Source organism: Culex pipiens, chromosome 2, assembly GCF_016801865.2.
Source record: "Culex pipiens pallens isolate TS chromosome 2, TS_CPP_V2, whole genome shotgun sequence".
NCBI lineage: Eukaryota > Metazoa > Arthropoda > Insecta > Diptera > Culicidae > Culex > Culex pipiens.
In genome coordinates, this window is record NC_068938.1 from 29,224,044 (window position 1) to 29,239,801 (window position 15,758).

General features: G+C 37.8%; 1 protein-coding gene across 1 annotated transcript; it reads left to right on the forward strand.

Moving 5' to 3' along the window:
- Positions 1-12,232: 12,232 nt before the first annotated feature.
- Positions 12,233-13,942, forward strand: LOC128092838 (uncharacterized). The gene has a single exon (XM_052707717.1). The coding sequence runs from the start codon at positions 12,271-12,273 to the stop codon at positions 13,882-13,884; it is 1,614 nt and encodes a 537-aa protein (XP_052563677.1). The 5' UTR covers positions 12,233-12,270; the 3' UTR covers positions 13,885-13,942.
- The last annotated feature ends 1,816 nt before the right edge of the window (positions 13,943-15,758 follow it).

A 15,758-nucleotide genomic window follows, 5' to 3' on the forward strand; every position in this document is an offset into this window, starting at 1 on the left:
AACAACCCTCCCCTAGCTGTGTACTGTAACCCTCCAGCACACCAGCAGCCCCGTTCGTCACCAATACCAAGACCGCCACCCTCCTCGAGCTTCCGGAAAATCTCGGCACTCTGGCCTGAACCCTGGAAGCTGGCTTCGAAAAACTTGTGAAAACTGTGTTCCTTGCTAAGTAAAACATTTATTTTAGGCAAAACCACGCCAGCGCGCGCCAACTGCGCCTCGTGTGTCCCCGTGCGCCAGAGTGGGACCACCCCAGCCTACTCCGGACAGAGACGGCGAATAATTGGGTGTGTCTATAATTCATGCTGCCGCTCATCGCCAACTGGGGTCGAGTGAGTGAGATGACACGACAGGAGACGTCCTTTTACATAGGGCGCACCACTACAAACTCAAATTGGCGCACATTTAAGGATAAAGGACGTCGAGGGGACCAATACTGGCGCAATATTGGCCATCAGCAGCGGCCAATGTCCGTATATTTAACAGGTCCGGCTGAAAACGCTTTGGTTTAGTGTTAGTAAGCAAAAAAGTGTCAACATTCGCGATGCCTCTGGTGATGACGTCATACCGTTCTTGCTACTATAGGATGATATACAAAATGAATGGAAAATTAATTACATTGTATGTTTTATGCATTTCTAGAAAATGTTTTGCATGAAAATCGTGTTTTGCAAAAGTTGCGAAAGATTTAACCGAGAATTTTATTGATTTCTAGATGGAAAACACTTAACCACTTCTAACGCATAAACCACGTGTACCATTTTGGGAGGGGGTGGTGGTTGGGGAAGGGAATCGACAATAATTATTCAATTATTGAAGTAAGTCCATACAAAAAGGAAAAAAATGAATGAAAATCATAGCTTTAGCGAATAGAAAAGTTAATATTGAACCATATCCTAAACAATTTAAATGGAACATTGGTAGACAAATATACACTTCACTTGATTTAATCATGATTTTATTGTGAATCAAAGATCATTCAGAGGGTCCGCGTTAATCAAAGGAAAGGGATAACATATCCCATCAATGCTTCCTTCGATGTTTACCAAATTTGAGGAAGTTTCGCTCGCTTAATTGGTTCCGTGTGCTTCTGCAATGTAAGGGGTGAAGATTCCAAAGGCAGCTGATCTTGAACACCGTGCTGCGACCTGGTGCATCAACGGTTTATGTTGCTGCTGCTGAGCAGGAAACCACTTTGAGTCTTGGTCAATTTTGCGCAAGTGGTACATGTCACGCCGTACATGACGCTGCGGTTGGGGCGGAAGTGGATAAAGCTGCTGGGGAGCTTAGTTCATGTGTGGCGGTAGCCGTCCGTTCGTGCGTCGACATGACGACCTGCTATGGTTCAAGCTGTTTATGCACCTGATTGTTGGCCACAACCGGCGGTGCATTGGGAATTTTCCTATTCCCGAAGTCCCAGTGATGGCGGTTCTTCGGTAGATATCGACTCAGAGCTTTTGCTTCGGCCGCACGGTACACTGCGGCAAATGCTTGGCGTTCCTCTTTACACTCGTGGTACTTCTGACGCCGCTGCTGATGGTATCTCCCAGCTGGCGCGGAATAGACTGCTGCTGAAGGGGTTGATGCTGAACGTGATCGCCGGCTGTACGGCGACCGGGACAAGAACAACGCGTACAGGAACGGATCGCCACCGAGCTGCTACTGCCGAATGCTTGGCCAAACCATCTAGTTCCTTCACTGTTTGGCTAATCTGTTCCGCCACCGTTTCCACCGTCAGTTCCGCTCCCGTCGGTTTCCAGAAGTCAAGATATCAAACGGCTCAAAAACATCCGCCGCCAACGTTTAATAGCTTGCAACTTCACGGGTCCATTCCTCCTATGCCAGCGGACGGTGATCCTTACTCTGCTTGTTCGGACTGACTCTTCCGGGTCAAAAATTGTTGAAACAGCTGCGAATAAAAGTATAAGTTATTAAACTATAAAATTTCTCAAACTTTTTGTTAACCTTTTTGCAAAACATTCTTCTGCAGATCGTTATCCGTGTTATCCAAAGGATTGGATGACATTGGCACGGCACAGGTTCCTTAAAATCCACGAAAAACTTGAAAAACTAAAAATTTCCCTTGCATTCGCTGCCAAAATAAACGGTATGACGTCACACCGCTCTGCTCTGACAGTGCACGGAGAGAAAAACTACATAAAATTACATTTCGTAGCTAAACCTGACAAAAATTTTTTCTCTCCGTTCTCACACTAATACAGCTATAGAAACATAGCCGTACCTTTAAAGGATGGATTACCTTGAGCAGCGGCAGTAGCAGGATCGGTCCTTTGGTGTGACTTGTACACATTTCCGCCATGGTTGTTGCAGTGAAAGGAAAATTGTGTTTTTTATCTTGCGAAAATCTTCAAGGATGATTCCGACGGAAGTGTGTGGAGGATGTGGAGATTCGAGGGAAAGGAAACTTAATTTTTGCTTTGTCTGTGTGTTTTCGTAAAGGTGTACCGTAATGTCAGGGTTGAGGTCGGCAGGATGTTTTTCGTCCCTTTTTTTGCTGAGGATTTCTGTGCTGTGTGTTTGGCGTTTTAGGAATCTTGAGTTTCTTCCTTAGAAGTCGAGATGGAATTATACAATATTGTTCAATGTTTTCTAGTTGTAAATAGAGTAACAGCATGTAATTCCATCGAGCACCTATGGTTTGCATCTCAGCACGTTTAATTACAGTTTCTGAAAGGCGTTTTAAACTGAAATCGAATAATAATTAGCTCAAGCGGCAGGGATCAGCAAGTTTACACGAATGGTTTGGCCTTCAAAATTGGCCTGAATAATCAGGGGGCAAAGAAAAATTTTTTTTCGAAAAACTTTAAAATTTTAATGAAAATTAAAGTTTAATCAACTGAAAACCAGTTAAAATGCATTTTCCCGCGTTTATAATCATATTTAGCATGTTTGAACTCCTTTGAAAACATTTTAAATTTTCATGAAATACCAATGTACAGTCCCACTAAAAGTTTTTTTTTTGCGAAAAAAAATCCGTCAATACCTCGATATTTTCAAAACTAATGATTGGAAAGCAACTGTACGCCTGTTAAATGCATTTTAAAGCACTTTTTTCATGCACATGTTGAAACCTAGGCTTGTAATTTCAGTTTTTATAATTTTGTATTTTTTTGCCCCCCCCCCCCTCGACTTTGGTCGAGCCGAGGGACATAAACTTCAAAAAACATTTGCAACGGGCAATATATTTTTTTTCTGTTTTTCACATTTATGAAAAAAAAAATCTGGTTGTATCAGGTTGTTTTATGTCATTAGTTCAGAACAAAACAAAAAATATGCATACAGTCCAGACTCGATTATCCGATGCCTCAGAACAATTCGAATAATCGAATAATGAAAAAAATATTTTTTTTCTTTGCCTTACATTACTCTAAAGTGATTTTTATTTTTTTAAATCCATGATGGCGGCCAAAATGACGGTTAAGAAATACTTAAAAATGGATTTAATTATTTTTATGGCAGTCAACCATTCAAAGTTGACTAAAATGGGGGCCCAGAACTCGAATTTGATGTTAAAAATAAGAAAATGAAAAAAACGCGAAAAACATTTTTTTTTGTGATTCGATTATTTGAAGTCCTATACAAACCTTCGGATAATCGAATTTCGGATAATCGAAACTTAGATTAATCGAGGCTTCGGATAATCGAAATTGGACTGTATTTCTTATTATGATTTAAAACTTCAAAGTTGGCGAAAACAAATTATACTGCAGTTCGTCTTATTTTTTTTACCAAAATACTGTTTCTCGGTAAAATTAAACTCATAATTAAGAAAAAAGTTAAAAACACTTATGAAATTAAATAAGGGCTGTATTTAAAGGTTTAAAGAACAAATAAAGCCTCAATTGCTGAAAGATTTCAAATTTAAATCGAACCAATAGTTGAAGAGACATTGTCAGTTGAAAAATGTAAGTGATAAACGGTAGAGATTATCAAGAAAATGTGTCGAGTCCTCAATAATTGCAAATACGATTTTGAAAAAAAAAAATATATATTTTTTTTAAATTATTTGTCCAGATTTTCAATATTGTTCAAAAATCACTTTTTCCATAAATGTATAATTTCTAGGGTGACCAGCTAGGGTGCCCAGAATATCTTACCTTTTTTTTTAAAACCTCACTTCATTTCTTGAGCTATTTTAGGACTCTGGGTCAAATATGATCAAAATCGGTCAAAACTTCTAGAGTTTTTTTTTGAAAAGGTCCTATAAGCTTTTGAGTTTCATATGTTTATAGGATCTTTTTTTTTAAAAGCTATAGATTTACCCATTCATAATTAAAAGTAAAGTTTATATGAGAAAAATCGGAAAAAGTATGAAAACCTAAATTTTCTTAAAGTTTTGTCTGCAAAAAAAACTGTAGATTTACCCATTCATAATTGAAAGTAAAGTTTATATGAAAAAAAAAATCGGAAAGATGTATGAAAACCTCAATTTTCTTAAAGTTTTGTCTGCATCTACATCCACCCAAATATTTCCAAACCCTAGTGACCACTCAAATACCGTTTTCAAATTCTCGACTTTACAGGCCATGCAATAATAAGCATTTCTTATCTAAAGAATGATTTTCAATCAAAAACTGTTTATAAAGTTAAGCCATCAAACATATTTCTAAATAAATTTTTAAAACATACTTAAAAAAACGAAAGCTATAATTATTTTGATGCAGAGAGAAAACAATCAGTTTTCACAAAATAACAAGAAGCTTAACAAAACATATAATTTTAATGTTTTTTTTTAAATCCAAATGTTATGTTATAAAAATTACCGATTTTTAAATTATATTTTAAATTTTAAATTTATTTTTTTATCAAAGAACGCATCATGATTACAGTTTTTGATGCGTTTTTGTATTTTTTTTTGCAATTAATGTTGATTCATCGATTTTTTTCTTGGATAAAAATTAAATTGTAAATTAAATTGTACATGTTTGTTTATGCAAATTTCTAATGCAGTCCAGACTCGATTATCCAAAGGCCTCGAAAAAAAAATCACTTCGGATAATCGAATCACGAAAACAATATTTTTTCGATGCCTTATTTTTGATTGTCGAGCATTAATATGACTTCAAATATGCTTTAAAATGATTTAGAATTTTAAAATCCAACGTCGGCCAAAATAGCGGTGTTGAAGTACTGCTAAAAGGCAATCAACAACTCAAATCTGACTAAAAAGTGGTCACAGAACTCGAAATTGATGTTAAAATCTAATCAATAAAAAACACGAAAAATAAAAAATAAATGTTCATGAATCGATTAATTGAAGTCCGATACAATCCTTTCGGATAATCGAACTACGGATAATCGATAATTCGGATAATCAAGGCTTCGGATAACCGAGTCTAGACTGTACCTACAACTTTTCTCAGAACACAAAATCGATCAAAAAGTTCTTCTCATGATCCAAATAAAAAAATTGCGAAGAAATTTTGAATAACTGCAGTTTTTTTTAAAATAGCTTAAAATATCACAAATGAAGAATGGATTAAATTAAACAAATTTATAGTAAACTAATTGAAGTAAGATCTACTATCTGTCAGAATAAAAGAAATATATTTGGTAAACACCTCGTTGCAAGGAATGAAGTAAATTAGTTCAACTCAATTATTATTTAAATCAATACAATTTTAGTTAAATTTATATATGATATAAATTTCACACATCCTTCTAGCTCATTCGGTTTCGTAAAAAAATGGTCACCTGCACAGCAAAAAAAAAGTTGAATTTTGGATGGTTGAAAATTTGGTAGGTTGAATATTCCCTCTTTTTTGAGTAATATTACATAAAAAATGTGTAAAAATGCGAACCTGATAAATACACAGTCCAACAAGATTTTGTCTCTGAGACGAGTATATGTGTTCCTTGTAGAATTTTGCCTGCTGAATCCTAATCCGGGTCCAGAATTGCTCCAAATGGTCCCAATTTTGAGATACACCCGTTTGAAATGTTAGTTTAGGCCAAAATAAGCTACTTTGTTGACTATTTTACAAAAGAACTATTGTATAAACAACTAAACCAATACATGTATCTTAAAGTTCACGTTTTCTCCTTTCTGAAACGTGAACTTTAAGATACATGTATTGGTTTAGTTGTTTATTCAATAGTTCTTTTGTAAAATAGTCAACAATGTAGCTAATTTTGGCCTAAATTAACATTTCAAACGGGTGTATCTCAAAATTGGGACCATTTGGAGCAATTCTGGACCCGGATTCGGATTCAGCAGGCAAAAATCTACTAGGAACACATATTCTCGTCTCAGAGACAAGAAACATTTGATTTTTTGTTGAACTGTGACATTCATCAAAAACTGATGAATTTTCATCAATTCCTGATATAATATTACACATTTTTTTCGACACAAAATCTGTCACCATTTTCTGATGAATATTACCATCATTTTTTTTCTGTGTGGTTAGTATGAATAAAAAGTTTACTCTCCCCATATTTTTTTAAATTTACCCGAATTACTTCATAAGTTCATCCCGTTCAGTTCATCAACATTCATTGGCCCTGCGGGGCTGAGATTACATGTTTATCTGTTTACTCTCCAGATGTGATTGCTCAAGTTTGATTTACTTTTCGCGCAATACACCCATCCAGCTGTGGAAACCCCTTTTATTATTTTATTGTAACATCAATCTGCAACATATTTTCAAGTTTTGTCTCCTCGAACTGTCACTCATCCCTTCGACTGAATACAATATTTGTAACAAACCCCGGTGCTGTTTGTTTTCCCGAGTTGTTTGGCGTTTATTTACCTTTCAATATAGATTACGACGATGATGCTCATCTGTATACACGAGACGGTTATGACCCAAGCTTGTAACTTATTCGTTGATGAGCCATATTTCCTTTGTCATCTCTCGCTGGCTAGGGCAGACAAAACACATCACGAAAAACTCATTTTGTTCATATATTTACGAACCGGATCAGCTCCTGCGAGAGTAAATAGCCCCCGGGGACCGGAGATTATGTGACAACAACAAATTCGTAGGCCCTGGCTCGGTACTCGGAGTGGAACTCACAGTACAGGACAGGCCGGGCCAGCTGCAGCTGAGGGATCACACCGGCACCACGATGGTCGGGAGCAGGAGTGGGAGCGGAAAATATACATGTCCTTGCTCGCAGAAGGATAAACTTTTACTTGCGCCACTTTGTTGCCACTGGGAAAGCGGATGGGGAACGGTGCTTGAGAATGTTGAAATTTGCTTAAAATAAATAAAATATGTTTTTTGTAAATTGCTGAAACTAAATTATAAAAAAAATATATAAGTTTATGCAAAATGTGATAATTAATTTCGTTTGAAATTCGTTTGGAAATTAAGATGTTATTGGAAATTTCACGTTCTGTAGATAATTTAAAATAACTTTAAAACTATTCAATGAAAAAACTTTGGAATTTAATAATTTTCATTGAATTGTTTATTTTGTGCCTTTCATTTCATTAGGGCACATAACTTTTGTAAACAAGAGTGCTGTCATTTCGTGCTTGCGATTTCATTAGGGCACATAACTTTTTTAAGGCAAGAGTGTGTCCTTTTCACACCTTATGTAAACTGTCATTTGAGTGAAAAGGACACACTATTGTTTACAAAAGTTATGTGCCCTTTTGAAATGTTAGGCTCCATTTGAGTGAAAGGGATACACTTTTGTTTACAAAAGTTATGGGCCCTTTTGAAAGTTAGGCTTTATTTGTATGAAACTTTATACCTGGATCGACATTTCAAAAAGGCGCATAAGCATTTTGGCAGCTACAACTATTTTTTTATATTCCGAGGCAACAAGTAACTATACAACAGATCCAGAAGTGTTGAAAGTAGCTGCGGAGGCCAGCTATTGATTTGCTTTTCAAGTTTTGTGAATAAGTTACATAAAGCTTGAGAATTAGCAAAATAGTTCAATCTGTCAAAATGCTTATTCGCCCTTTTCAAATGTTTATTCATTTGAGGTTGTCGATTCCTTATGTCTAATTAAGTAAAAAGGCTTCATTAGATTTATCATAGAAGTCTCCATACAAATTTGGTGGCTGGTCATATAAAGTGCTATGAAAACATTCGAAAATCTGTAACTTGAGAAGAGATTTTCTGTATTGGGCGAAAAGGTCCCATAAACAAAATTTTCAGTTTTTGGTGTTTTTAAAACCGTCTTGAGTCAGGGGTATTCAAAAATACTCAAAAAGCAAAAAAATGAAAATTTTGTTTATAGGACCTTTTAAAGAACTCTTGAACTTAATTCTAAATTGAAAAACACATTTGTAAAATGTGGATAAGTTGTTTCGTTTTTGAGTTATAGTCATTTTTAGTTTGAATTATTAAACAAAATTTTCTTTTTTTGAATTTTATAAATAGTGTCCATCCTTGTTCATCTTTGATAAAAATATTTATATTCGAGACGCTGAAAAAGTTAAGGGGTTACATACATGTAGAAAATCACAAAATTTTATATTACAGAATATTTGTTAAATCCACTCAAAAGATGATTATTAATCACTCCTGAAAGTTTCATGAAGATATTTCATGATTAAACTGAGTAAGAGACGATTTCAGCTCAAAATTTTGCCATGCCCAAAGCGAGCTGCCACGATATCTCGAGATGGGATGGACCAAATTGGCTGAAATTTGAGGTGAAGACTCTTAAGATGTATCCCGTGTGCATGACGAAGCCCAATTTTTTTAATTTGCTTTTTAAAAAAATACAAAAATCAATAACTAAGCGTTTTTTTATATGAGAAACACAAAAATATTTTTATCTTTTTTTTAAATAAACTTTTTGAAAATCGGGCTTCGTCATGCACACGGAATTGGTTTAACGAGTCTTCACCAAAATTTTGAGCCGATTTGGTCAAGACAGTGTTGAGATATCGTGGCACCCGTTTTTTGAAACTGCTAACTTGAAATTGCTATATCTCTATGTTGCAACCAAATATCTTCAAATTTGTTTTGTTAGTAGGTGAAAATGTATATTTTAATGCCCTGAAAAAAGAATTTCAAAAAAGTTGAAGTGTGTGCTCATACTAACCTATGACCTATGACGATATACATGCACAGCAAAAAATCCTATGGTAAAATCGCATGCCAAAGCATGCACATCACCTTCGTCAAAATAAACACTTAATATTACACACTGCATGTACAATTTTTGCAAACACAAAAAAAAGTTGCATCCGACGGGATTCAAACCCAGCACCAACAGTAAGGACTGGTGCCTTAGCCCGCTCGGCCATCAGACCGATGAAGAGCTGTAAGGATAAACGCATATATGAGCTTGACATTTCGGTCAAGTAGTTTTCCCATACTGATGGGCTACATGTTTCAGGGTGTAAAATCACATAGAATTGCATTAAATAATGCAATATTTATTTTACACCCAGGCCTTTTACACGCAGCTGGATTACTACTTTTTTAGCTGTGTGTATGTAACCCCTTAAAGCATATGTAGGCTTTTTTCTGACCTTTGGTTGCTAATATATATGGCCTTGCAAAGAATGGAAATTATAGAGTATGTTTTCCATTAGTGAACCCCTTTCCTATAGTGGACCCTCTGAAGGGTTTTTGATGAAAAATTCAATAAAATCACAATTTTCCAAGCGTGTTGTTGTCTACAAATCTTTTATTTGGCATGCTCAGCATCATTTAAAACAATGTTGATAGACATTGAATTGTCCTTTTTACCAAAATAAGTGTTTTGAGTTCGACATCTGAAATCAGCCATGGCCACTAGCATTTTCACAACAAAACTGCATTTATATTTTATGATTGAATTAACCATCCAATCATTTTTTGACTGATTATTTAACTTCAGCAAGTCGAAATAATGTATGTTTAAGGATCTTTACTAAAATATAGCGAAGAACTGCCATTTCCGAGCAAAAATTAGGGGGGTCCAATATAGGACAACGAAATCCAAACTTTTCCAAAAGTGGACCCCTGTTAATTTAACCTTCAAAAATGAAGAAAAAAGTGTATCCAAGCAAAAGTTTCTCTGAAACATACAATAAATGCTTGTTTTTATCAACCTAAACGCATATTTTTTTCAATAATGAGTATAATAATTTAGCTGTTTTCATGTTAAAAGTACCAAAAAAGCTGAAGCCGTAAGAATTTATAATTAATCACTTAACTGAAGCATCATTATTGCAGTTTGAAATGATATTTATAATAATAAGGCCGTTGCAAATATTTTTCAAAGTTAATGTCCCTCGACTCTGACCAAAGTCGAGGGGGGGGGGGCAAAAAAATAAAAAAGTATAAAAATTGAAATTACGAGCCATGGTTTCAACATTTTAATGAAAAAAGTGTTTTAAAATGCATTATACACCTGTCCAGTTGTTTTGCCATCATTAGTTTCCAAAATATCTAAGTATTGACGAAAATTTTATTTTTCGCGAAAAATATTTTTTTTGCGGTGCTGTACATTGGAATTTCATAAAAATTCAAAACATTTTAGAAAAAGCCCAAACATGCTAAATATGATTATCAATGCAGAAAAATGCATTTTAGATTGTTTTCAGTTGATTAGACTTCTATTTTCATGGAAATTTTGAAGTTTTTTGGAAAAATATTTTTTTGCCCCCTGATTTTTCAGACCAATTTTGAAGGGGGGGGGGGCGACATAAACTTTGAAAAATATTTGCAACGGCCTAAATCAATAAAAAAAACATTTTTTTTTTGAATAAACATGCGTGGTTTTATCAGCAACTGTAAACAAATCTATTGTTTAGTTTCGGTCAACCATTTATGTAAATAATATGGAAAAATTTACATCAAGATTACTTTTTTTATTATTTTTATGTTTACATTGGTTTTTGAAACGTTTTCTCTGATCTTTTGTTATGATGAAAAGTGATATTTGTTTATGATGAAAAGTGAGCAAAATCCATCTTTTATTCATTATATCTATCATTAGACCTACACATGCATGCATGCATCAAAACAACAAATATCGGTTAAATTTGGTATAAAAATAACAGTTTGCGTATAGTGGACCCGGGTCCACAATCGGATTATGGACCCGGGTCCACTATAGGAAAATGGGGCCCATAACAGGCAAAAAAATTTTTTTTTCAAATGACTATTTTTCTGCTCAAAAACAAATAACTGATGGAACAAATAGTCAAAATTATTCAAAAGACTTCAGATTTAATTGTTTTGTACAAAAGGTTATGAAAAAGTGCTTAAAATATTGAAAATTTGTGAAAAATGTGCTTCGGCTCTACTAGGGGGTCCACTAATGGTTAAAATACCCTACTTGGAAAATTATCAAAATGTGTTTTCTTAATTTTTTTTCAAGTTGACCCTTAATTTCCAATCGATGATATATATCTTGGAAACCATTGATCAGATTTCCAATGTTGAAAAGTTAAACTTGTGTGAAATTTTCTAAACTTTCCGAAAATAATATTTTCATAGTATTGAAATCAAGACTTACATTTCAAATAAGCCTAAACATAGGATTTAAGCCAAAAAAAAAATTGATTTTGTTTCATAAATACTGAAACAAAATATAATAATTTTCACTCAAAACGATATATAGAAACACCGCTCTCACTCCACCCAACAAAACACCGACAAACTTGAGCAAGCACTCGAAATCAGCTTTCTCCAATAGGTTTATCTTGTTTTCTGTGAAAATCGGTTGTAAAGGGGGTTAAACCCGGGTCTGCCTTTGTCCCGGGCTGAATGTCCTCTTCCACCCATGGAAAACAGGACTTTTGCCTTTATTTTTGTTTGATTACCGGATCAAACGCAATCACGCACTAAACGGTATCGAGCACCTAATCCACTTCCAAGTGTCCCCAAGCGCGTCCGCTACTACCTTTTGACTCTTGATTGAGCGGCGTTCGTTTTTGGGAGGCGTGGGAATCCCCGAATATCAAGCTTTTAATCAAGCTACATAATTTATCCGAATTTGGCTCCGTTCTTCAACAAAGACAGTTGAGATGTCCCATGAATCAGTAAAGCATGTTCGTCTTTTCCTATCCTCGACACGATAATCTCTGTGCGCGCGCTGTTGAACAATGAAGATGTGTCCTTTCGGCAAATGGCATTGATGGTATTTCTTCTTATTGCTTTATTACAAAAGGCCAGCGGGAGTCGCTTCACGGTAATGGATAGCTCTTCAGCGGAAATTATTAGTTTCCCTGGATTGCGAGGGCATTCTTGCGAAATGTTGAAATCCGACAGACGAGCACGTGTTTGACATTGGTTGGGTAGAAATCTCAGCAGTCAGTTTGAAGCGCAAAGACAGTTGCCAAAAATGTCTGAACCAGTGCAGATTTTCCAGTCGGAAAAGCTAAAATTATCCGTTTCAAAATTTGGTCAACTTCCGTCGGAATCCCCGGAATGTCTACACGTCCAGAAGTTTACCTGGGAGACGTCGAACCGGCTGACATTCGAAGTGATCACGCTGGATGCGGCCATCGTTGGTCTACGCGTTCCCGATCGCGACTTTGAAGCCGAAGAGGTGATCCTCGCCAGTGGTAGCTTGAAGGAGTACCTGCACTACGATGGCCAGAAGCTGACTTCAGCGATTCAATCGGTTCCGCTGAAGCGACGCAGCGCTTGGTCCCAACGCCTTTGGTCACCGTACGTCAACGGGTCGGATCTGATAATGACCAACGTGGTCGTGGAGGAGTGTCGCAATCTGATGATCCGGGTCAAGTTCAGCGTTGCGCACAACAACGTGATTCGGATGAACTACGAGGTCGTGAGCGATCGTGTGCTGCAGCTGGACACGGGTCACCGGATGGTCCTGAACTTGGGCGGGAAGATGGCGGCCCACTTTGGGACGTACGATCACGTGGTGCAGATCAACGGGGATCGGTTCTATCGGGTTAGGAAGGGTCATTTGAGGGACAACGTGGAGAAGGATGTTGCGGAGGATTTGGCTGATTTGAGGGTAGCACAGCACGTTGGTATGGCGATCTACAAATCGGAGCAGGATGGATTCAATGGAGTCTACAAGCTGATGGGATCGGATCAGGATCAGGAGTTCAACCTGCGATTGATCCAGGCGAGACGTGGACGAGTGCTGGAGGTGTACTCAAACTTCCGTTGGTTACACTTCTCGACGTTGGATGAGCTGCCGAATCCGATGGGGTTGATCGCACCGTTTTACGCAAGCTTGGGAGTTAAGCACGTCGGGCAGATCTTCGACTTGGAAGGTTTGGTGAACTCAGTGGTGCGATTCATCGAAGGAGACGACGAAGAACCGGTGGAAAGTGTAGTTTCTGTTCCACGTTCGGATACGGTCAACGAGTCGGAGGTTCGAGTGATGATCGACGACCTGCTGCTGAAAGATATCGAGGAGAAGATTCAGGCGCTGAAAGATGCCAAAATCCTGACTCCCAGAGAAGCTCGTGAGATTATCGAGGATCTGCTGCTACTGAGTCTGGAAAGAATGAGTAAATCAAGCGTGGACTCGCGTTCGATCGACGAAGAAAGCATTCGGGCGTTCATTGAAGAGTTGGTGATGCAAAATCTGGACAGGATCAGCGACGAGGAACGGATTCGGGAGCTGATTGAAGAGTTGGTGCTGAAGACGGTGTCCAGAACCAGCTTGAGCAGCATGAGCAGCAGCACGGATGAGCGACTGTCGCGTAGTACGGTCGTGGAGGAGGTGCTTCGACGTTCCGGAGAAGGATCAACCGAGATCGAAGAACAAAGTGAGGAACCGCTGCACGAGTTCCAGAAGCATTCCGGTATTTTGTTGCAACTTTCGGGACAACCGCTGCTGAAAAAGTGCAGACGAAAAAGTGTTTTCACGATGCCCAACCATGACCGGCAGCTAGTTTACAAGCACAGCGTTTTGCTGAAATTTGGACTGTGCCGAGCTCCCTCAACTGGTGATCAGTCCAACACATCGATATGAGAAATAAAAAAAAATCTTGATATTTGTCAGAACTTCCACTATTGTTCCTGGTCCCGTGAATCTATATCTGTGGGCAGAGTAAATAAAGTGGGATTGAATTGGTCTCAATAGATGGTCGCATATTCGGATATCGGGACGGAAACCCTTCCAATATTGAGCGTGTATCCTTTGTAAACACAGAAAAGCGCATATTGAGCGGAAATGCGGCATTTTCCCCCGACTCACACACACACCCATTCGCACAGAACCTCGGTTGGTTTGAAATGTATGTTGGATGTTTGATACGTGCGGCGGCATGCAAAACCAATCATCGTGTGCACAATTTCTAGTTTCCTCAATCGAAATCACACTCACGCACACACAAATACCACATCATCATCATCATCATCCTGGTCCTAGTTCCTACAGTTAGACGGATGGGTCCCTGTATCAATACCGATGGTTTTCGTCGGGGAGGGTTGGCCGAACAGAAGCAGCGAATATCGAACCAGCGCTCTTTTGTGTACTAACTGTAGGCAATAAAATAAATTGTTCGCTTTCAACTCAACATTGGCAGGGGGATGGGGGGACAGGTCTCCCCTACGGAGAGAGGTTTTCCATTTTAGGGGACGGAAGTATCCCAAAATGTGCGATGTGGATGTTGGTTGGGGAATCGATAGAACCCAAACTTCGGCTTACATTTGATTTCGTACTAAAGGGGGTGGGGAGAGTAGTGTAATGGTTGCCGTTGAAATGTGATGGAGCATTGTTGTTTGTGGTAACAGTGGGGTAAAATACATCATAAGCGCAATAAGTACATTTTTTTTAGAAAATATTTTAACATAATTGCTCAATTTCGGCAAAAAGATGGCTGCTCAGGATGGGTATTTATTTATTTTAAGCCATAAGTTTAACTCAAAAAGTAAATAAGTCATTCATATTTGGACTTGGACACTTGATATTTTTTACAGTGATTTCTTACCATGCTCACTGAAACCTGATGTTCTTGTTTTTTGTTTTAATTTCTAATCTAATCAGACCCTAGCGCAGCCAATCTTTCGAAGAGATCCTGGAGAGTGCCTTAGGTTAGATGACGCCTAGCACTCTTCTTGTCATTTATTAACATTTGTAGTGCGCCATTGCATTAGAATGCATTGAAACATCACAAGCGTTAAAGCGGCCAGGCCTACTGCGTAAAGCCATATCGCAGAGATGACTCGTAATTGGGTTGAGTTTGAGCACTGAGTGTTCGAACAACAACACAATTCTGAATCGACAGGGGAGGAAGAAGCATGGGGACACACCACCATACGCTCCGAGATTTGGTTGTATTCGTTGGGAGCACCATGCTAAGAAGGTTTGGTACTCCGGGACCCTCTGGGATGGGACATTGTATTTCCACGAATGCCCTGGACACTATTCGCCGTGGTTATAGCGCCACAACTCGCTCTCTGTAACAGTATTCCTAATTCCAGTCCAAGCTCACCCAGTCGTCATGGCCTAGTGGTTAGCATTTTTGCTTACCAATCCAACGGACGAGGGATCGAAGCCTTGAGCGACTTTGATTTTTCGTTCATATTCATCATTTCAAATTTCTGTGTTCTTAACTTTCTCATTGGGAGCATATGGGAATCGAACCCAGAACCATACGCTTACAAAGCGAACACCGTAACCAGTCAGTCACGGCCGCTCCTGATGTTCTTGTTTTTTTTAATTTGGTTAAAAAATATAATCAAAAAGTAGCGCTCTCCAAAACAAGGCATAACTAGCAAGCAGTCCCATTCCCCTTAAGCAAAAAGGACACTTGAGCAACTTCGAATAATTCAAATCATTACTCTGACCTACAAAAATTGACAAAGATGACGGCGTAGGCTCAACTCGAGGGGAAGCATGAA